Source organism: Phasianus colchicus, chromosome 4, assembly GCF_987193195.1.
Source record: "Phasianus colchicus chromosome 4, bPhaCol1.hap1.1, whole genome shotgun sequence".
NCBI lineage: Eukaryota > Metazoa > Chordata > Aves > Galliformes > Phasianidae > Phasianus > Phasianus colchicus.
Window position 1 is genome coordinate 64080626 of NC_143439.1, and position 23560 is coordinate 64104185.

The 23560-nt window shown below is 37.6% G+C and overlaps 1 protein-coding gene across 4 annotated transcripts in view; it reads left to right on the forward strand.

Annotated features, from left to right (window-relative positions):
* Positions 1 to 23560, forward strand: part of ZFYVE28 (zinc finger FYVE-type containing 28) — a 144422-nt gene that overhangs the window by 76074 nt on the left and 44788 nt on the right. For all 4 annotated transcript variants that reach the window (XM_031588288.2, XM_090139740.1, XM_031588289.2 and 1 more), the window contains exons 3-7: positions 12610 to 12747; positions 15328 to 15530; positions 17216 to 17305; positions 18559 to 18648; positions 22571 to 22672. In XM_031588288.2, coding sequence (XP_031444148.1) covers positions 12610 to 12747; positions 15328 to 15530; positions 17216 to 17305; positions 18559 to 18648; positions 22571 to 22672 — 623 coding nt within the window. The remainder of the gene's footprint in view (positions 1 to 12609; positions 12748 to 15327; positions 15531 to 17215; positions 17306 to 18558; positions 18649 to 22570; positions 22673 to 23560) is intronic.

Consider the following 23560-nt stretch of genomic DNA (forward strand, 5'->3'; position numbering starts at 1 on the left):
AAGTTACTAAATAATAAAAAAGGAAACTTGTCTTTGTATATAAAATACGATTAATTTTTTATCAGTGTGAAGAGGGATGTGTTTGTATTAAGTAGCGCATGCTGGGGAAGCGGGTGGTTGTTGCTGAAAGGGCTTGTGATGCTCGGTCACGCTGCGCCATCTGCTCATGATGGCCAGGTTCTTTGCATGCAAACTTGTAAGGAAAAATAATTTATCTTTGGTGGAAGATGAGGTAGTCAGCCATTTAACAGGAGAACAAGGTTAATATTTTATATGTACTTCAATTAGAAAGCTAAAACTTTTTTTTTTTTTTGCTATCAAGACATTTCTATCCAAAATAAAATACAGTGTTTTCTTTTATGAGAAAGAGAACTCAGCTGCTAAAGGTTAAGCCAGGAATAATCAGAAGGTTCTTCGTTTGAGTCTTCTGTCACTGTTTAAAAAGGTGTTCTATTTCTTAATGTGTGATTGTGAGCCCTAGGTTATACTTTTCATATTAAGAAGAATATTCAAGTCAGTATCTTGACTGAATGCTGATATGGTGTATCTAAGATACACTGGCAATTTTTGTGCTTTTGAAAGCTAAACGAGGGCTAGGGTGTAAGGTCATTTTGAAACTGACTTTACTCAGCATTTGTGAGATATGGAACTATACCAGATCCACCTCTGCGGGCACTAATGTAATGTGTCTCATTCTCAGAGGCTTTATAGTTTTGTAGTTTTTCCACACTCTTCAATGGTGTCATCAGAGAATTGTTGTCAGTTCCATTTTTCTTTACTCTCTCTCTTTTCTCTTTTTTAACTATTGCAAAGCAGGATGAATTCACATATCAGCATCTAAACCAGTTATGCACTCTTGTGACTTAAATACACTGCAACGTGCCTTCTTTCTTCAACTTCTCCATATGTGTTACCGGCATCCTTGCAAGATCAACAATATAGACTATGCATGTTGACATTGGATGGGATGCAACTGCTCAGTAGGGGCAAGAGTATTCTAGGTTGGGTAACAAGCTGGCTGGGCTTATCACCAGAGCTTTAAATTAGATTTCAGTGTGGGAGAGGGATGTACTGCTGAGTGACAGAGAAGAGTCAAAAAGCTGAACATGTATAAGTCTTGTGGAGCTGGATGACATGCATCTCAGGCTCCTAAAGGAACTGGCTGATGTGGTTGCCAAGTTGCTCTCTATCGTATTTGAAAAGTCATGGCTGTCAGGTGAAGTCCTTGGTGACTGGAGAAAGGGAACATCACTATTGTTTTTATAAAAGGGAGAAAGGAAGACCCAGCAAGCTACAGGCTGGTGAGCCTCATGTCTGTGACTGGGAAGGTCATGGAAGAAATGAGGGCACATGTAAGGCAAGGAGGTGGTCTGAGACAACCATTACAGCAACTAATCTAGTGGTTGGCAACGCTGCCTATGGCAGAGGGGTTGGAACTAGATGATCTTTTGGGTCTCTTCCAACCTAAGCCATTTTGAGTACATACAAATTATTTACTTGATATTTCTGTCCTTGGGGATTAAGTCTGTTTTCTGCTGTTAAATGCCTTTTCACTTAATCATTTAACAAAATAAATCATTTAATTCTTCTTTCATCCTGAACAAGTATGATAAGAAACACAAGACGACAAATTAATTTCATAAAGAAAATCCATAGCAGTGGAATTCAATTTACATTGGGATCTTAACAGCTTTGAAAGCTAAAGGTTAAACTTTCCTATATGAAATAATTCATAAGTCATTAACTGTTTCCTGTTTTGGATGAATATAACAGCAATATACTTAATAATACTGCCTATGTATTTCAAATACAGGATTATTATGAATATTTTGTGGAATATTTTGCAACCTGTTTTTATCATATATAGGTTGTAAGTTTTTATTAAACAAAAGGAAGTCTCTGCATACAGATCTAAATCTACATGTATTACACATTGGGCACACCAAGGACTTCTGCATATTAACAGCAAAAGTTAAAAAACTGTTACCCATTAAGCTAAGTTGATCAGTCATTGGGACTTTTTCATAAGATAGAGAGAAGAATACTAAATATAAATAGTTCAGTCATAACTCCTAGCTCCTTTTGCATTGTAAAAATGCAATCTATGTCTTCCTCAGACTTATGCATTGGAAAGAATGTGGGTTAGCTCATTGCAGCATAATGTTCTAAAATGATTGGTGCAGACTTTACAACAGTCATTTAATTATAAATAACTTAGTTTCTCAAAGTACTACATGTTTTAGTAAGCTAGGAACACTCCAGAGAAGATGGAAAAGGTTGATATGTAAACAGCTTACGATGAGCCTAGGATTGTTTATTGGAGAGCAGGCAGCAGATGGTAGACTTTGTTCCTGCAAGCTTTTGCACTACTTGTACACACGAGAAGTTGAGACACCTTGGAAAACAAATATCTGTATGAAATGAATTATGCAGGAAGAATGCTCTGTAAGTTTAAGAATGCTCACTTTCTCACTTATGCATCTAATTCTGCTGGATTTTCACTTCTTACACAAAACAGTATTGCTTCCATTAAAAACAGTGGTGAGATAAACAGCAGAGGTATTTACCTTACATGGTCCTTCCCAAATGGCAATACTGCAGAAGTGCTCCCTATTCAGAAAAGGGGCAAGAGGAGAAAAACAGCAGTTGTGCTCTCGGTGTTGCTGTATGGGGTACTCCATACACATTTTTGGTTCAACCCTATGATTAAGTTTTCAGTGGATGCAAATACCAAGCAGCAGATGCTTGTATTCTGTGATTTTTCAGGAGCACCAGGGATAAAATAGCTAAGTGATCATTCTTAAACTGCAAAGCTCAGTGAATTGATCTGTGTAAATACAAGAGGTATTGAGATAAACTGTCATATTGACCTAATGTCTCCTTTTTTTTTTTCTTTTTTTTATTTTGTTAGGTGGGTGTAATCTTAGAAATATTCAAAGGATGAATTCTATCAGGCTTATGTAGTAATGTGTACTTCAGATTTTTACAGTAGCTGGGTTAAAAAAGTATTCTACTGTTTTTGTGTATTCCTGCAAACCAGTGGCCTCAGGATCTGCCTTGGTTATTATCTGTGCTTCTGTGGGGATTTTACAAATTTGCCTGGAAAATAATTTAACCCTCTAACTGGAATGAGAAAGGCTCTCTTGGTAGATCTAATTAACATATCTGTGGTTGTCTGACTTACTCTGCAATGCAAATAAGATCCTAAAAGCACATCATATTTTATAATTGAGAAAATCAAATTCTAAGTGCATTCCTCAACAGGCAGCATTCTCTTTCCGTAATTTATTTTACAAGGAAATTCTCAAATTGGTCATGTTAAATATACTGACAGTTGAGATGTTCGTGAGCCTGAAAACTCAGTTTCAGAATATGTACCTGCAAAGTTTTGGGCTCTGCATTTTTTAATTGAGCTATTGCTGGATAGAACTGTATGGCTGGTGGCTGATGTAGTACCATACTAGTCTGGATATATGGCTGAGTGTGAGCAAACAAGATAAACTTCATTTTAAAAACATTTCCTGAAACATGGATTTTGGTGTTGTAGCATGTGGTTCCTTTTGTCTGTAATTCCATGATCCATTGACGGTGCCATTGTAAAGGTTTTTCATCACCAGCCCACACAATTCTTGTTCCTATCCCTGCACTTTAGCATGGTAAGACCTCAGAGCAGAGCTTCATGTTAGAAATGATCTAAACTGGTTAGAGCCTGTGTTGCTATCCCAGAAGGCAGCCTTGTCTCTCTTCTTCCTATAGCAGTCTGTCTGTCCCAGGAAGCAGGTTTGTGTTCCAGCAGGGATGGAGCAAGCTCTGAGGTAGGTTGAATCTGCCTGGAAGCCTGCTCATAGCCAGGTCTTTGCTTTCACAACAAAACTGATGTGCTGTACGTATGGTTGCGCAACTGGATGAAATTGCTGATGTGCAGCTGGATGAGTATCCACAGCCAGGAGTGAAGAAAGGGGTTGTTGTATAGATCCTTATCCAGAGCCAGTTTAAATAAGCTGCAGCCGGCTTTAGATGGCTAAGAAGCCACAGTTTCACCTGTACTGATGCAAATATTTGCAATGTCATCCCATGAACTTTACCAGGGAAATGACCTGGATTACTGTGGATCAGTGCACTGAACCCCTTCACATATGCTCTGTGTACAAGGAAGCTGCCATTGCTGATAAGACTGCCTGGTACAGGCTGGAGATAAGACTGAGAGCTGCAAAGTGGGAAAGATAAGAGCTAGGCTTCTCGAGCTGGCATTGCTACCTGTCAGCTTATGTTGCAGAATGGCCTAATGCTGTTTGCTGCTCATCTTTAAAAACTGACTAATCTGAAACTGTCTTCTCTTATCTGAAAGCTTCAAGTGGTATGACAGTCAGGGATCTCTAGGACAGGCCGTTTATTCTTTATTTTATCTGAATTGTATCCATGCTGATGAAAAAAGAGTGTTTAAAATGAAAGTCAGCTTTAATGAATATCTCTTGGTGAAGAAGATACCTGTGAAGAGCTGTTAAATAACTCATAGGACAATGATGGTGTCATAGTGAATTGGCAGCAAATTATCTCGGGAATACTAATTGTGTTCATTAACATTCTTGACAAGTGAAAACTGGGAGTATGTGCCGTAATCTCTGTGAACGGTGAGGCAATTCAGAGGTGTGACATTTTCATGTTTGATTGCATCTGTCCATCGAAGAACATTTTCCTCTGGAATTAGACAGAAATAGATACCATTAAATGAGACAAGTTAGACTAAGGCTTTTAGAAACTCTCCATTGGATTCTGAGACCTTGTGACTGGTTAGAAGTTGGCAAGAATCTATTTCTTATGTTATTTTGTTAAATGATATAAAGGTTAAACAGCATGACTTGAGCCCAGAGTACTTTTAGAAGAAGTAATGGCCAAGCGTTTCTGGTCTGTTCAATTTGCAACCCTTGAGATGTTGTATTAGTGATGTTAGTGGAGGTCAGTGAAGGAGACAGCCGGGCAATTTTTGAGCTATAGGGAAGAAATGAACTTAAAGAAATTGAAAATCTTTGTCTTAGCATTCCCAAAGTTTAGAAACTGTAGATAATAAGGGTGTTTTTTTGAACAGCTGAGGGGAAAAGTAGGAATCCAAGGCAGAATCTCTCCATCAAATAGAACTGGAACGCTTGGGTATTCATTATTCATTGATCTGTGTGATAAGGATGGACTCATGCTGGTATCCTGATTTGCACCTGTTTGTGAGTTTACACGAAGTATAATAGAGCTGGTGGGCTCTAGAGAAATTCCCACAGGCGCTGTATTTAAGAGACTTGCTACAGATTTAGAAAACTCAGAAATTCATGCCAGAAGGACTGGGCAGTTGACTGATAAGAGTGAGCCTAACCTTGTTCAGAGAAAAATTGTTCTCTTTTACACTTTGATTTAAAGTGACAACAATGTCAGTTAAAAAAAAAAAGACAAAGAAAAATGAAACAGAAGCATTTTTTGATTAATTTAATTGGTGATATCAAGGTTATCCCTAAATTCTAGAAAATGAATGCTTATGCTGCATTGTTTATATCTGATAAAAGATTTTTTTTTTTTTGCTGTAGTTTCATCTTATTTTTTAATAATTTATTACAGTATTTCTTATTTCATTACTTTTAGTATTGGAAATGTTGATTTTTTGTGGTTGTTTAACCAAAGTAGGCTATGTCTGCAGATTTTACATTTGCTTTTCTTTTTTTTTTTTTCCCCAGAAGTTAAGTTGCTAACAGAGTGATACAACTTGGTGAAAACCAAATGTGCAGCAATAAATGTTTTTAAATTAGAAAATAAAATAGTTGTAATTTCTATGCTTTCTATGTCTATTTAGCTGTTTTTCTTCTTTGTTGGGAATTGTTTGGTGATTTGCGTTATTTTTGACTACAGAATGATGAGCAAGGAGGCTGGAAAATACAAAATGCTTGGCCATAAGTTGGGTCATCAAATAACTCCATCAACTAACCAAGGACTCTCTTCCCTTTCTGTTTTTTGGTCTTACGTTGGGAGATGAATATTTTAAATATTTTGCTTGGAATAAGGAGTTGCAGTAGCATTTACTAGAGGTGGCAGTAAGTCATGATGGTGTGTTCCTTGTTCTGCTCTTGGCCTCTGCTGCTGAGTACCTTCGAAGCAGTGCTCAGAAGCAGATACCAACTTTAAGTTCTTGAGAGATCCTGCAGTGCATTCTCAGGCATTTTTGAGGTTGCTGTGCCAGGAAACCTGGTAATGTTTATTCTAGCACATGCCCATGTTCAGAGGGAATTATTTCTCTGTTGCTATGAAACTATGTAAAAGGAGATGTTGAAGTACCAGTTTACTTACTGGATTGTTTTCAAGCATCTTTTATTACAAGACAAATCTTGTAGAGTCCTTATGGAAAAAGCTCAAGTAGTTATTAAACTGTTTTAAGAGCGTGCCTCTATCCACAGTGTTTGTCTAGTAATACCTTGTTTTACTGTGTACAGAGTTAAGTTTTCCTTTCTTGCTGAAGGAAGGCTTGGCCAAAAAGCTCTATGTTGAGAGCCCAGTTCTTCAGTTCAAGTTCAGGTATGCTTTATTTCAATTAAGGCTGTTATGCCTGTTGGCTTGTTGGTGTGAAGTAAAACAGGTGGTTTTCTTTTTTTTTCTTTTTTTTTCTCCTTTTTTTCTCCTTTTTTCTTTTTTTTTCCTTTTTTTTTCTTTTTTTTTTTTCCTTTTTTTTCCCCTATGATGACATTGGGAACACTGAGATTTTCTGAGATCTGAAAATGTTCTTCTTTGCAAAGGGAAGATACCCTGCAATGATGTGTTACTTAATGTCGACTTACACGTTGGTGGTAGTTAGGAACATCCCTTCTGTAAATGGTGATTTCTCCTGTATTTACTGAGAGCTGTATTTGGATGGGTAGCACAAAAAGAGAGAAATTAATTCCACAATTATGACTTTGTGTTAAAGGGAGACTCTCAGAACAGGTTTAAGTTAAATATAGATGTAATCCATTGGAAGAATGCATGCTGGCTTAGTGAAAATGTTGTTTTAGTCTGGAAATAAATAATTGTTGGTTTAAAAAAAAAATAATTGTGTTTGAGGCTGTGATCAAATACCTGCAACTTCTGTTTGAAAACTGGTGCCCATCTTCACCAGCTCATATGCATCAATTACTCTGCTTGTAGATGTAATTCTTCAGTGTATGCATAATAAATTGAAGCACATAAAGGAGATAAGATCAACATTTCCGTTAATAAGCCTGTGTTATTTGGAGTGTGCTGTGCCTTCATAAGCATATGCCATCAAGGCTGTTTGGGAAGAGGGGCTTTGCTGCAGTTCAGCACAGACTGCAGCAATTGCTGCTGTGGTGGAGAGATACAGTGTTTAAATTGCTGGAGATCCAAGCTGACTTTCAGTCACGGTGAATTTTGGAAGCATTTTATAGTGTGTTAGGTTAAGTTAGCAAATGTACGGAATTGAGGAAAGTCTGAAGTTACTTTTAGGAAGGGGAACATCTAGAAGTTAGCAGTGAGAAATAATCACAAAGCTCATCAGACAAAAAAGGGACTGAAAGCATGGCTTTTGACATCAGTGCAAAATGGGGTGGAGGGAAAGCAGGGGAACTTGTTGCTGTGTGGAAAGAGACTGTGATCACCCAAACGGGCTGGCAGAGACCCTGTGGGTTCTGAAGCCAGAATGTGGGTGTTCTCTGAAGTCCTGTTACTTTACTTACAAAGCATACTTCATTTGTTACGTTTTGCTTAGAGTAAGCCATAAAAGCCTGAGTGCCTGCTAATTCCTTAAATTAGAGCAGGATCTTCCTATATGTCCCTTCAATCTCTGTTTATGAGTCGCTTCTCTTCATCAGCAATACACTGTTGAAGTGGTCTGCGACTTAATGTCAAGCCAGAAAAAGAAGCAGGAATTTTGAAGGACGTGTTCCAATGAAGATGCTAAAAAACACTGTCTGTTGAGCTCATGGTAATATTATCAGACTGCGTTACCATGGCTAGATACTGCGATAATTCAAATAATGGAGAACACAGAGGTAGGTACTTAGCAACACAGGAAGCTACTTTCCTCTTGTAGAGGATTTCAAGAAAATTATATTAAATTTAATGGCATGGAGGGCAGCACAGATTTTATCAAGGATAAGTACGGAAGGTTAGATAAGTCGGCCTTTCATTGACAGAAGCATACCTTTTAGACCATAGCTAAGGTGGAGCTATTAGCTCTTCTTTTTCTACATATCCAAAGGCTAATGCAGTGGTTACTGTTGGCTTTTTGCTCTGATTATTGAGGATATGGCCAATTATTGCTGGGCCAAAAATAAACCAACTTTTTGTCCTCTACTGCGGCTAACTGCATTCACTGTCTCTCTGCTGCTCATTATATTTCGTATCAAAATAAATATAAAGAAATGTTCTTCATTACAGGAAGCACCCAGTTCTGTTTTCCAGGAAATGCAGAACTTGGAAGAAATCCCAAAAGCAGCACTGGCCATTGTGATGCTGGAAAACCTGAAGAGAGCAGCTGAAAAAGAAGTGTCATCCCTGTATGCAAATGATCCAGCAGATAACAGATAAAGCCACCAAAGGATACATTAACATCCGGAGGCTTTTATGTAGAAAGATGGATCAAGTGAAAGATTTACGACTTCAATTCCAACTAATTGATTTCTGTTGCTTAAATTAGAGCAAAACCTCCATGCTGCCATGTATCTGAACCCATTCGTTCGCTTACAAAGCAGAATGCTGTAATTAACTAAATTGAATGTTTCTTAAAGCTCTTTTAAAGAAAAGACTAATTTGCTTACAATGCATTGGCTAGTCTGTCTAAATTGGCTGGCATTCTTCCAGTTTCGAAGCAGCGGAGATTTGAAATCATTATAGTAGCAAGTGTTCTAAATTTCCTATTTAGGTTTCTTTGCTCTGGGTGTCATAAGAAGAAGGAATGGAACAGAGGAGGAATCTGATGGAGAACTGTATTTGTTTTCTTCTCCATGTAGTAGGATAAAATAAACGCAGTAGAGAGAATTTGTGAAATTATTCATCTTGAAATATCAAAAACAGTTTACTTCATAGAACAGTCTCAACTTACACTAAATATTACTAAATATTAAAGTTCTAGCAAATATTATTTTTTTAATCTTCCAGTATCACCAGTAGATTAGGAAGGGAAAGATGCTCACCTTTTTAATCATGTTTTTCATGTTGCTTTTTGTCCCAGTGACCAGCTGCCAATGTGAAGCCAGGTAACTCTTGAAAAAAGCCTGCCATTATTTAAAGGTTGAGTGATTTATCTCCAGTAGAAAGTGTGTATTGTATTAAAACCCTTATCACCAAAGGCTTAACTTGCTAGTACTATGCAAGTGACAAATAAGTCGTATTTTTGTTTTTGCTTATTTTTTTCTTTCTTAAACCCATTTTGGAAAGATGGAATATATGGAGATGTGATGACAGATCTTGGGTGGTGTTTGGCAGAAGCATCTGTCAACTCTAGGAACTCCTGAACAAATGGAAAAAATATCAAATGTTTTTCACACAGTAAACAAATGATTTACTGAAGAACTGGAGTATACCTCTTTGTAAAAATATAGTTATCTTTATTGCATATTACTGCTTTCAGTTACAATATGTGATTTGTGCATTAAGGTACACAATTTCATAATGTCTGTAATTAGTTTCTGAGATGATTTAGTTGGAAACTTTGGTTGTTTTCTTTTTCAAATATTAAAAAAAAAGAAAGAAAAACACAGAAGTATGAGGCCTGCACTCCATTTGCATAAAACTGTCTTTGGTGCATCAGGAATTTTAAGAAAGACTTGATTATGAAATGAGTGTTCTGTCTGTCCTGTTGCTGTAAAATAAGTTAGCATTTGAAAAGGAGCACGTTAAAGTTAAATGATTCTTTAAATAAGCAGTCTGGAAAGGCTTTTCAATATGGATCTCACTATCCTCTTCTGTGCAGCTTCTTAGAAAACAAGAAATGAGAAACAGTACTTTTTCATGTTCAGGTTTGGTGCCAAGTAAAATCAGTTGGAATATCATGTCCTAAACTAAAATTGGACTGGATTATTTAAACTGATACAAATCAGATTCAAATGCAATTCTTTTCTGCTTTAATGTATGTTATTACATTTTATGCAGCTTTTGTAAAAATTCAGCTGGTAGGGTTACTTTTAATACTGAATTGATGCAGAGATTAAAAAATCTTTGCAAACTTATACCAATACCCTGAAAACAGAAATCTTGCTTTTGTCATTCTGATGTGCCGACTTCTGTTGCTCTGGCGCTAATATGAGAGCTACAAAGCACCTGCACTTGAAATAGATCGGTTGTAACTGATTTAAAATACATCACGAGTGACTTGTGACTTTCTCCAATTCATAAGTTATAATCCTCAGTTCTGCTCTTTGCTCTGTTACTTTGAGAAGTGAAATAAATGGTTTAGGAGCTGATTTCCTTATGTGACCTCCATTCAAAGTATTTTGGTTTTCCAGCTAGATCTTGTATAGCCTGTATAATGACGTGGGGAGAGTACTACCTAGAAGGAATTAAGAATTTGCTTTTCTACTGATCCTTTTATCTACATCTGTATTATACAGAACTGAGGAGGAGGAGGGAGGGAGGAAAACAGTAACTTGCCATTAGTCTGCCTTTGTCACCCTGGCGCTACCTATTAATTTGCACATAATTCAGTCCAGTTTACCCAGAGGAAGGGAAGTGGTGGCAGGCTGCTACTCCTTCAGCAAGTGGCCAGGAGTGCCAGTGCCAAGCCTGGCGCGGGCATCTTCATGCAATAACCTGAGCTGAAAGGGATTCCTGTAGAATCACTGAGCCCAACTCCTGTCTCCTTACAGGACCACCTCAAATCCAAACCCTGTGTCTGTGAGCATTGACCAAATGCTAAATAAGCTCAGGGCTGTGCCCACTGTCCTGTGCAGCCCGTTCCATGCCCACCACCCTCTGGTGCAGACCCTGTCCCTAACCCCCAGCTGCCCCTCCCTGACACAGCTCCATGCCGTTCCCTCAGGCCCTGTTGCTGTCACACAGAGCAGAGCTCAGCGCTGCCCCTCCGCTCCCTGTGAGGAGCTGTGGCTGCCATCAGGCCTCCCCCCAGCTCCTCTGCTCTGTGCTGAACAAACCAAGGGCCCTCAGTCACTGCTCACCACTCTCACCCTCTAGAGCCTTCTCCATCACTGTCGCCCTCCTTTGCATGCTCTCTAGTTGTTTCATTTAAATAAGCTAGACTTAACACATTCGTATAAGAGTGCTTCAATAATTACAGCAATAGATAAAATACCGTATATGATTGCGTAATAAAAGTTGCCACTCATAATCGGTTGATTTATTTTTTGGATGCAGACCATTGTGGTTACAGGATTGATACTAAGATTATTTTGTGGCAAGAGCACTTCCAGCAGTCTGCACTAGAATTACAGAAAATATAGATTTTTTAAAAATTTTTTTTTATTTTTTACTTTAGAGTAGGTTTTGTTTTTTCTCACTGGGGAGCATACGGAAGAGGCAACTTTATTTAAAATTCCCATCCTCTGTTTTTTTTTTTTAATGCAGAGAAAGATACAACAGCGAAGAGCACTCTCAAAGCAATTCTGCCTGTTAAACAGTTCTATACATGACAGATTTGTTTTTATTTGTTTGAAAAATATTTTAAGTAGAATGTGAATTCTGTAAATAGAGCAAAAAGCCCGAGCCAAACAAAGCGTCTTTATAATGAAAGCACTCAGCCTTCCCTGTGCTCTGAGTCTACCTTTATTATGGTAATTAAATTCCTTGCAGTACCCAGAAGGGTTGTGTGAAAATTATCTTCTCAAGTCAATGAATACAGATTATTTTCTGGGTATCAAGAAGCTGGTTAGAGCACTTTGTTCTTTGTCCTGCTCTGGAGGTAGGTTAGAGCCATTACTAAGCATTTTCTAATTAGTGCTGTGTCCCCACATCTTCCTGGATGGTCTGGGAGTCACAGAGGAGTGCCAGCTTTTGCCCATTGGGGGCTGGAGTGGTGAAACCTCCTTGTCTCTATTTCTGGGGCAAACTCAAGTCTACGCAACCCTGACTATCACAACATAAGTCAATTTCTTATATGGCTCCAGGGCACTCTGTAGGGCATTCTTTTCAGGAAGAATGGAACGCATGTCACTGGGGCTGCTGGGAGGAAATGAAAGAAATCTAATTTACTTGTACTGATTTACCAGTATCTTGCAGATGGATAGCTGAAGGTAAGAAGGTCTTTAAGTCATTCCTCCTCATCAGAAGTCCCACTGAAGTATTCAAAGTTAAGCGAAGCGAGTCTGAGAAACAATCAGAAAACTACAAAAAGTTGATTCCTACCCTTCCTTTGGGTGGTTCTGCATGGAGCTGAACTTCATGATTCTTATAGGTCCCTTCCGTCTCGGGGGTATTCTGTGATCATACAGTTCCTTCCAAGCAATATTCTGCTTTTCTTCACCAAAGGGGATGCTCTGTGTGCACGTGTGTGATGACCTTTTGGGTTACATACTGCATTTTCTTCCTTACTTATTTGGAGTCTCACTAATAAATTCGTTAAAAATTAGAAAAAAAAATATTTCAAATTTCTTTGGAACAATTTATATGTTATCTTGTGTTTTTCTTCAGGATAATGTTTTGAACATCATAAATCAAATCATGGATGAATGCATTCCTCACGAACGGGCCAACCGAGATTTTTGTGTTAAGTTTCCAGAAGAAATACGCCATGATAACCTTGCAGGACAGCTTTGGTTTGGAGCAGAAGTAAGTCTCTTGTATTTCTTTTACTTGGGATTAATGGACAAAATTTTGTTGCATAAAGCTTGCAGTTGGAATTTAACATATACCCTGAGACTTCTTTGAAGATGGTCCATCTAGTTACAGAGTGGTGGAAACAGATCTTTGAGAACTTGCTGTGAATGCACAGTGGAAGGGGATTCTTTCGCTATGGCTTTGGTTATTGGGAACAGATTTATTTTTGTAATTCCTTGATGTTGATATGACCACCTTATAAAAACTGCTCTTTTTTGAATTAGCATGTGATTTCTATTCTTTATGAATTCTATCCAGAAAGGCTGTCTCACATCTCATGCTTTTGAAAGCCTTAGAAGCAAACGGATATAAGGAAATTTTCTCAGGAGAAAAGTTCTTCTGCAAAACTTAAGTGTATGCTGTCATTTTCTTTTAACGTGTACGTTATGCTAAAGCATAACATTAACTCATTAAACATGCAGAACTTTGTTCTGCTGACATTTCTTGCACTTAATGTACTTGTTCTATACGGATGTGGAAAGTATGATGGATTCTGTGCAAAACATTGAACATTTCCTTCTCTTACCTGGTTTCTCTCAAAGACCTACTTCCACAGCATCCTATAGGAGCAGGGGTTTTATAGTGACTGAGCCAAATTACATTAATCAAGGGAAGCCTGAAGAATTAGAAAAAAGGATGTGGTATGTAAGGTGCTTATTCATTAGTACTGATATCTGTTGGCTAAAACAATCACTATGACATCTTTATGATAAATTTACTATCTTCAGGTCTGCTAGCCTTGAGGTGACTTTAAGCACAGTGCGTTTGTTGAGGTGGAGGGGAAGTAGGCATCTCAGCACATAACAGCACCTTATGTTATTTTCAGCTTTGCATCTTTTCTACTTGAAGCAATCCCTCAGCTTCTGCTGTTAACCTCTACCGGTGCCTCCTTTCCTTTTATGGTATATGATCTATATCAGCAGATCCTGTCTTGTTGTGTCCAGTGTATCTCTGTGTGCTCTGTTTCTGAAGATTTCTTTGGCAGTTGTTAATAGTGGGCTCCTTTGGGCTGGGGTTGTCCTGAGCAGAATTTACAAAAGGAATTTGCAGTATCAGTGCTTTATAATCCTGTGCTCAGCAGTGAAAACAGCAGTTTTTCTTCACGTTAAGATGTGACCTTACCTACATTCATCCAGATGGCACCCAGCTCAGTTTTAAAATGCTGAGGATGTCTGCTACGTTGACTTAGTAGCCCTTCCTTGGTAGTTAGAGACAATAAGATGGGGTAATTTCTTATAAAACCTTCACAGAGTCACAGAATGGTCCAGATTGGAAAGGACTTCAAGATCATCAAGTTCCAATCGTCCTGCACTGCAGGCATGGCCACCTTTCATATTGAATCCCTGTGAGTCCCATTATCTTTTTCTCTTCTAAGGGACTGACACACTGGGATTGCAGAAACAAACAGGAAAAATCTCGATGAAGGTAATAACTTCTCTTTGAGTGCATGGTGGAAAATGCTTGTGGCAATCACTGAGATAGCCACTATCTTCTAGGAGAAAAAAGACTTCCTCCCAAAGCTCATACTTGCAATCTCTCCAGTTCAAACTTTCACTGTGGTCTGAGCTGTCCTATAGGTTTCAGAGATGTAATGTATGCAGTGCTGAAGTTGTACATAGCACTCGTGTCCTGTCAGTGTTGACACTTTCAGTCATCAGGCTGAGAGCCTACCAGCGTGTTATCTTGTCTTACTTTGGCTTAAAAGAAGAACAGCACAATTGGTTCTGAGTACCCGTAAAGCACAAATGAGGCTACTGATCAAGTGCTGGGACTGCACCTCCTCCATCCAGAGCTGCAGAAATGGTCCCTCCACAGAGCTGCAGAGAGGAATTTGAAAAGAATAAAATGAGAATTTAGACTAAAACAAACCTCTACATTTTTCAGTTAAAGAAAATATTTCTGTTAATACAGCTTGGAGTATTTATGTCTGTGCTTCTTGTCTTCTAATCTGTCTTCTAATCCCCTATCTGTAAGGGAACAAAGCCAAGAGCAAAGATTATTAAATAACTCCTTTTTAGTAGCATGATTTTTATTACTGGGGGAAAAAAAAGTTTTGTTAATATATTCAAGTAAAAGTATACATTCAGTGGCTCTGAGCTAGTTAGAGGAAGGAATATTTTAAGCAGAATTTGTTTCCTTTTTGTAAGGATAGATTAATTTTACAAATTGAAGCGTCCAACCTGAATTTAAGCAGTCAGTTGATCATATTTTATCTGCATTTGTGTCCCTTTTCTGCAAGCAATCCATGCACACACCAATGATACATTCTACTACAGATTTCCTGGTTAGTCAGGGAAGAGCTTTCTGTAAGTTTGTCTGCTGACCTTCCTCTCACTCTTTTATGTCCTTGACTGAGCTGCCCCCTGACCTCCTGGGTGAGGTCTTAGGACTCTCAGCATATCAGTTTTAAATCTTTGGGTTATTTAACAGTTAGCAACAAATGAGGCTAAGCCTTGCCCCTGGTCAAAGTATCAAATATCTTCTGTGTCATGAAATTAACTTTATATTTTCTCTCTCAATGTGTTTTCATAGTGTCTGGCTGCTGGTTCAATTATTATGAATCGGGAAATTGAGAGTATGGCAATGCGACCATTGGCCAAGGATCTGACCCGCAGCCTAGAGGAAGTTAGAAACATCATACGTGACCAGGCCTTAAGAGATTTGAACCTCTACACTGAAAAAATGAAAGATTCACTCAAGCATTTTGATGTCCTTTTTGCTGAATTTGAATTAAGGTAACTGATCCAAAGTAAATGCATTGAGACCATTTCCCTGTCACTGTTGCTTAATTTTTGTTTTTTGGAAGCTGGCTATTTTGTTCTGTTTTCTTTTCCTAGAAAAAAAAAATCTATTTTTTTTATCATGGCAGTTGAATTCTTCAGTAATGTGTTATATTTTTATATTTTTCTCTTCTACTGTAGCAATAATAGAAAATTAAATAGCTTTTTAGCTATCAGCATTTGCTCTCTGCAAGTCAGCTGTAATCTTCCATTTGCATACTGGCATATGGCATTTGAGGGAGGTTATCCAAAACACAAAAGGAAGCCATAAATCTCTTCCACAATGTTTTCTTTGTCAGAGAAGAGGTGACAAATAAGAGACATTAAAAAAATATTTATGATAACAAACAGTGTAGAGATTATGAGATTTTGCTCCCTCTCCTGCTAAGGGATAAAAGTGGGGTGTACTCTGAATTTAAGAAGGCAAATTGAAATCTGATGAAGGAAATGCTTTTACACATGAGCCATAATTAAAGTCAAGAACGTATTGATTTAAAAGCTTGTGATAGAATTATAGCTTGGAGGTTTACGGCAAAAATAAAAATAATTGCTTCTGGGGCTAGAAAAATAACTACTTACTGGGTTAAAGATCCTATTGACTGAGTCTTCTATTGTGCTGCATGATTTAAGCCAGCTTCCTGTATGTCTCCTAGAAGTACGAGGTGCTGGTTTAGTTAGAGACAAGGATCCTGGACAAGAATATCAATGGATCTAATATAGTACAGCTGCTCCTACCTTTAGAACAGTTTTTCTTATAATTGGATACTGTCTTAATTTTTTCTTAGGAATATTTCCCAGAATGTCCTGTTTTCCTGTTTGTTCTACCTCAGTGTTTGTAAACTCTTTTATTTTATTCATTTATTTTATTCAGAAAATTGTAAATATGTTGTTGTATTGGAAAATATTGAAATCACTGATTGAAAACATTTTCTAAGTGTGACTTTCATGCAGACACAAGTGACAGTCGGTCACTGATTCTGCACAGTTTGTGAGCTCTTCAAACCTGTGTACATAGAGCAGTTTTATTTACCATTGTTTTCTGAAGCAACTTTATTCCTTTCTGCGTTATGCGTAGTCCTCAAATACTGTTTGGATAATATAACAGAAAACCACTTCCTTCTACTGGTGTTTCTTGCCTTGTCCATTAGGGCTTCTGCATGTAACCACACAGGAATGAGGCCAACTTTTTAAGATCCTAAATTGTGTCTGTGCTGACTAAATGAATTTCACTAATACAATTTCAACTGAAACCTTTCAGATAAAATATGTATTTTGTTTTTTTTTTTCTCTCTGTGAAATGCAGCGTCAACTCTTCTGTTGTCAAGATGCGGTAATAAAGATCTTTGTAGGACCTGTCTCCCTCTGCCATAGAGAATGAAGTTCCAATTGTGTGATGTGTGTAATTACACGTATAAATTAATTTTGAGATGTATTACCTCAACTGGCAATAAGCAAATCAGCTGCATTTTATAAAGCTTCTTACCCTGTGCAGTTTTTGTAGTGAGTGCTCTCAGATATGAAGTGGCTTAGGAAATGTTATATTTCTGTGATGATTTGGCCTAGGTTTGTACGGTCTGAATTGGTAAATTATGTAAAAAAAAAAAAAAAGCTATATACTGACTATTTTATAATCTTCGCAGTTATGTGTCGGCTATGGTACCTGTGAAGTCTCCAAAAGAATATTATGTACAGCAGGAGGTAATCGTACTTTTTTGTGAAACTGTGGAGAGGTAAGCATTTCAATTAATTCCTAGTTTTTCATTCCAATGCCTCGTAGCATTGAAGCATTCAGCTTTCAATCTGAACTTTTCTAGAAATACTTTACCAGTAGCCTTTAAGAAGCATCATAAAAGTATTGACTAAATGCTTTCCTAGCAAGTATCTAACTACAAACTTAGACAGTATTATGCAGGCTTGCCAGATACAAGTGTTTTCTTTTGGTTATAAAAAAAAAGGCAATAATCTTGTGATATTGTTGGTGTGGCTAGTTGTAGATGTGTGAAGAAAGAGTTAGCATTTAAATGGGCTAAATCTGTTTAAGACATCAACAGTTAATGATAATTCAGTCAAGAATATGTTCAATAAGTGTAAATATAAATAGCATATATTTGCCCATTCAGAGGAAAATCATGGTTTGTCTTTTGCAGCTTTGGATAATCTGGCAGTGGACTGTAGGAAAGAATGTGGAATTTGTAGTTAGCCACGTATCAAATAAGTCCATCTAGTGCTAGTACCAAGCAAGCTGTGGTCATTTTATTGCCTTTGAGAATAGAAGTATTGACAAAGAAGGAGAGAAAGCTGTTAATTCTATTCTGCTCTATCAGCTGGCACAATGTGCCATTCAGGTGTCATCTTTCACATTTATTCACTAAATATACAAATATGGAAGTTGCCAGATCAATTTCTTAGTTATGTAGACAGATTTAGGAAACTTATAAAGCAATTAAGAAACTATGAAGAAACTAGAAAGTTGATAATCTTGTCAAGTTGAAAAGCCTTAAAAAATTAAAAAATAGGGTTTCAGTCCTAAAAGGGTCTTAAGATATTTGAAGAGTTATTAGGGAATGATGAGGGGTTCTGATAACTGCTTCCTTATTTATCTTCTTTTAGTTGGGTTTGTAAGCTTAGTGTGTTTTGACTTAAAAGATTTTAGCAAATTTTAATTGAAGTGAAAAGAAATACTTCATGTTATTTTAGAAACATTTTGCTTGCAAGCCCATACCACCAGTATTTTCCAGTAACAAGTGAAAACAGTCATGAAAAAGTGAATAAGAAGGGAAAGTGGTGTAAAAATTGTTTTGGTTTTGGATAACCTTAAACGCTTTTAATGTTGGAATATTTTTTTCTTACATTATTTTTTGCAGTGGAGACTGCAACAGTCATTTGGGCTTACCTCACAACATAATTTTCAGATTTTTTTCTTGTTGAAATGGTTTTTGTGTGAGTCTAATCTCTTGCTAAATCAATTTATTCTTCTGCTTAGAGCCTTAAGGCTTGGATACCTCACTCAAGATATGATTGATGACTATGAACCAGCTTTAATGTTTACTATTCCAAGATTAGCCATTGTATGGTAAGTAATTCTGTTAACTATTTTGCTTTGCTTCTGTTCACTTACAAAATGATTTAAGATCTAGAAAACTTGGCTCAGAATTTTGGCAAATTTTCTTTCACCTGAGTTTTCTTGCATTTTCTTACAGAAAAAAAGAGAATGTTTATTTAAGAAGAGTCATTGCCAGTTTATTGTAGAAGGTCAAGAGCAAAAAGAAAGAGAAGAAGAGGTGGGCTATAGAAAGCAGGGCACTAGAACTACTGGTTGGTCATCCTCTAGAAAAAAAAAATAGTGTTTAAGTGGTGAATCAAGAACATCAGAAAAAGAATGTCATGATGTCAAAAAAAAGATCTTTTGGAAAGCAGATATTCTGTCACTCAAAAATAATGTAGCTTGTTCTGAAAAGCAAACATATTTATTAGTTATGGTGTATTTTTCTTAGTTAAGATCTGAAATTGTCATAACAAGCTGAATACATTGTGACCAGTGAGTCTGTTTAAATCTCTTGCAAGGAAAGTATATTAATAAGTATAAACTGTTGTATGAATTTGTACCCTGTATCATAGAATCATAGAATGGCCTGGGTTGAAAAGGACCACAATGATCATTGAGTTTCAACCCCCTGCTATGTGCAGAGTCGCCAACCAGCAGACCAGGCTGCCCAGAGCCACATCCAGCCTGGCCTTGAATGCCTCCAGGGATGGGGCATCCACAACCTCCTTGGGCAACCTGTTCCAGTGTGTCACCACGCTCTGTGTGAAAAACTTCCTCCTGATATCTAACCTAAACCTCCCCTGTCTCAGTTTAAACCTGTTCCCCCTTGTCCTATCATTGTCCACCCTTGTAAACAGCCTTTCCCCCTCCTGTTTATTTGCTCCCTTCAAGTATTGAAAGGCCACAATGAGGTCTCCCCGGAGCCTTCTCTTCTCCAAGCTAACCAAGCTCAGTTCCCTCAACCTTTCTTCATAGGAGAGGTGCTCCAGCCCTCTGTTCATCTTAGTGGCCCTGCTCTGGACCCGGTCCAACTGTACTGACCGTTCCAAAAACTGAATTAAAACAGATTTTTTGCTTCTCACAGTTTTTTCAAGACTGATCAGGTCAAGTGCATTTTGTTCCTGATTTAATAAGACAGCAGTTTCTCTGGAGTAAAGCCAGTACATTTTAAATATTTTACCACTGGGTATGTTTTAAAGTCAGCTAATAAAAGTAGTATAGGAGTAGTACAGTGGTAGTAGGGAAATAAGAAGCCTCAAATCCTGCATGTAGTATTCTTCTGAAAATCCCTGTGGCCCATTGTTTCTCTTAAATAGGATATTCTTTGTAAGTGATGTTCTAATGAAAATAACAGTAATAATCTGATTATCAAAAGACAGCATGAATGTTAGAATGCAATCTGAAGCTCTTGGAGGACACAAAGAAGAACACAATTGCTCAGTGGAAAACCAAAGGCTCTCTGAAAAACATGCATTGCCAAACCCAAGCTACAAAGAAGGACAGAGAGAGAGAAAATATATCAATTTAACTGTTCCTGAGTATCTGGTGACTTGAAAATAAATCACTGCCATGTGAAGTTATGTAGGAAAATTACACCATCCTTATGGTGCTGTCTCAAAAACTGCAAGCCTTTTATTTGAACTGTGAAAGGAGAAGCCTTTGAGTTGCATCTGTCTCTCATTTCACATTGCTGTGTTGTTGATGTTATATAATCTATGTAGTATGCATCTAGGGCAAGGAGAAGTGCTGGCTTCCTTTGATCCTCTACTAGCAAGGCTTTTCTTTAAGGAATCATTTTCAGAGTCATTTTCCCTTAAGATTTCTTTTCAGACATTGGCTTGCTGTACACATTGTATGTTGCATTGTGTGTTAACAGGTGTCAATGAATTTTGAATTTAGTAGGAAACACTAAGATACTCCTTTTTTTTTGCAATTTTTATTTCGTTCCACGGTACAAGTAGTTTCAAGCTTTGATTCAGAACTATTTCAAAGGTATGAAATAGAACCTTTTCACAATCATTTCATGTAGCACTGTAGCCCTTTTGTATTTCTTATATTTTCTTATTTCTTCTTAGAATCAAGCTCTAAAGAAAGTGAACCTAGAAACTAGTGAAAGAATGATGTTTTGTCTGCTTGACATTCAGCAGAAGCAGTCTTTAGCTTCTACTCAGAGAGAAGGGACGTTCAGACAGAACCTTACTACATGAGTCAGTGATAACTGTGTTGCTTTGTGTCAGTCTTCTTGTTGAAGCTCGTAAAGCTTAAAATAAAAACAAAAAGTGTGTATCCTTGGTAACAGGATAATTTGTCTTAAGGCACACACACACACACACACACACACACACACACACACACACACAAAATCTTGTGAAAGAAGCAAATTGCTTCTTGCTCCACTTCTCCCCCCTCCTTGCTCCTGCCCCCAAAGCACCAGCCCCCAGAGCAAGGTTAATCAAGTTCATTGGTCAGATTTCTTGAACTTTCTGTTCCCTTGACAATTCTGAATTTTTCAATGGCCATCTTCCAGCCTGATGGGAGACTACAGTACTATCCTGGTACCAAGGCATGAGCCAGACTCTAAGTTTATAAACAGAAGACAAAGAGCAGTATTTCCCAGATGGTCTTTTAAAAAAATTTAAAAAAATACTTCAGTGGGTTTTGTATTACTTGTGACAGCAGCATTGCTGCTGTATTTTAGAAAGCTTTAGGTGGCTGTGCAAGGTGTTTGCTAGTGAACAAGTGAGCAGAAGACACCAAGATCTGAAAGGACTGAAAGTTGGGCAGGGAGGATTTAACAAGAGCAAGTGTAAAGTCTTGCACCTGGGGAGGAATAACCTCATGCATCAGTACAGGTTAGGAGATTACCTGCTGGAGAGGAGCCCAATGGAGAAGGACTTGGGGGTCCTGTTGGGCAACAGATTGGCCATGAGCCACCAATGTGCCCTGGTGGCCAAGAAGGCCAATGGTATCCTGGGGTACATTAAAAGAGTGTGGCCAGCAGGTTGAGAGAGATTATGCTTCCCCCCTATTCTGCTCTGGTGAGGCCACATTTAGACTACTGTATCCAGTTCTGGACTCCCCAGTTCAAAAAAGACAGGGATCTCCTAGAAGGAGACCAGAGGAGAACCACAGAGATGATTAAGGGCCTGGAGCATCTCCTGTATGATGAAAGGCTGAGTAACCTAGATCTGTTCAGCCAAGGGAAAAGAAGACGACTGAGAGGAGGTCTGATAAACGTTTATAAATGTATAAAGGGAGGTGGGAGACGAATGAGGCCAGTATGGCAGATGGGTTTTGTCACTACTAGTGTAGTGTTTTCTATCACAACTAGTTAGGTATTTTCAGTGAAGTACAACGCATTTATTTGGGATCATGAACTGACCTTTTCCCAGGGAAATTTTAGAAGTACAGAGTTCATTTAAAAGCATGGCATTATCAAAATATGTTCTATGCAACTTAATGTGTGGCTTTTCTACTTCCTGTTACTATACTGCTAGGTTATACTTAGAGGCAGAAAAACAGGAGCTTGAGTCATCTTTATTACCTAGAAATGATTTAGACTTGAAAGAAAAAGCTATTAATAATTAGTAATCACTCTCAAGCCAGTGATCCTTCCCCAACTTACCTAATAATAATAAATTTCTTAGTTTATTCATTTATTTTTATTTTGTTCACCTGCAACAGTGAATTAAAATTAAGTTCTGCTTCCGTTGCTCTTTCTCCCATACTTTAGGAGCATGGGATGGAGGGAAGGGGATCTTTCTCCTGCTGCTTTAAGTAGCATTTGATTCTAGTAGAGGTGAATAAGACAAGATAACAGTATGAAAATTCAGTAACTTGAGTATAATTCTAATATTTATGTGCGGTTTCATTTCTGATTCCTCAACCAGCAGTTGCTCTGTGTGATTAAATTTTCATTTTTGTCTATTCATGCACGTCTGGACTGCAGTGGCCTTGTAGTCTACTCCGAGGGACCATTAAACTTGGACCACAAGCCAGAAGATATGTCTGAACTCTTCAGACCTTTTCACACACTGTTAAGAAAAATAAGGCAAGTAATAAACAGTGGTTAGAACTGCTTCTTTTCTGCAGTGAAAATCAGATGGTAAAACAGTACGCATAAGTGCTTGCAGAAGTGGTTGTTTGCTAAGTGAACACCAAGATACATGCTCCTCTCATCTGCCTTGTGTGTCCATGAAATATCTAACTTGTTTTTCAGCTACCAGGAGTTTTCTGAACATTTCATCTCCTTGATACTTTCTTTTCTCTGAATATCATTTTACTACACTTCACTTTTTCCCTGTGGTAGGTTAATGTCTGAAATATTAAAGTTGCAGTTTATTTTGGGAGATCCTGTTTCTAATTAGCGTCAATGTTTCTGTTTAACTAGGCTTATTATATTTTCTTGGTATGTTATGATGCAATACTCAGGTCATTCTTAATCTAATAGAAGTGACTACGAATTTTCATATTTTGGATCTGTTTTTGCAGGATGTATCATTTTATACATACCTTTTTTCACAGTGTTCAAATCTTGGTAACTAATGGAGAAGTATTTTTTGGCTCAATTAAAGTATAAAGGCTATTAAAATAGTTTTTCCTTAGTTGAGGTGTTTTAAAAGATTGATGTGCTCCTTTGGAGAAATCGAGCTATTCCTTATGTTAAGTTTTTTATATTTGCACTTATGGTGTTTTCTGGAAGTTTTAAAAAATAAATTTTTAAACAGCCTGTAAAACAGCATGTTCTCTCAATCCTTGGACCCTATTATTTTCTTATAATTCAGATTTATATACCAACTGCAAATTTTATTTCTATAGTTCTTGAGTTACTGTGGCAATTCTTCTTTCCTGTGTCCAACTTCCACTTCTATGTCTCCTTTTTTTGTCTGTCATGATATGGTTTGATGTAAGAAGAGTTTTCATGGAGACTACATTTATT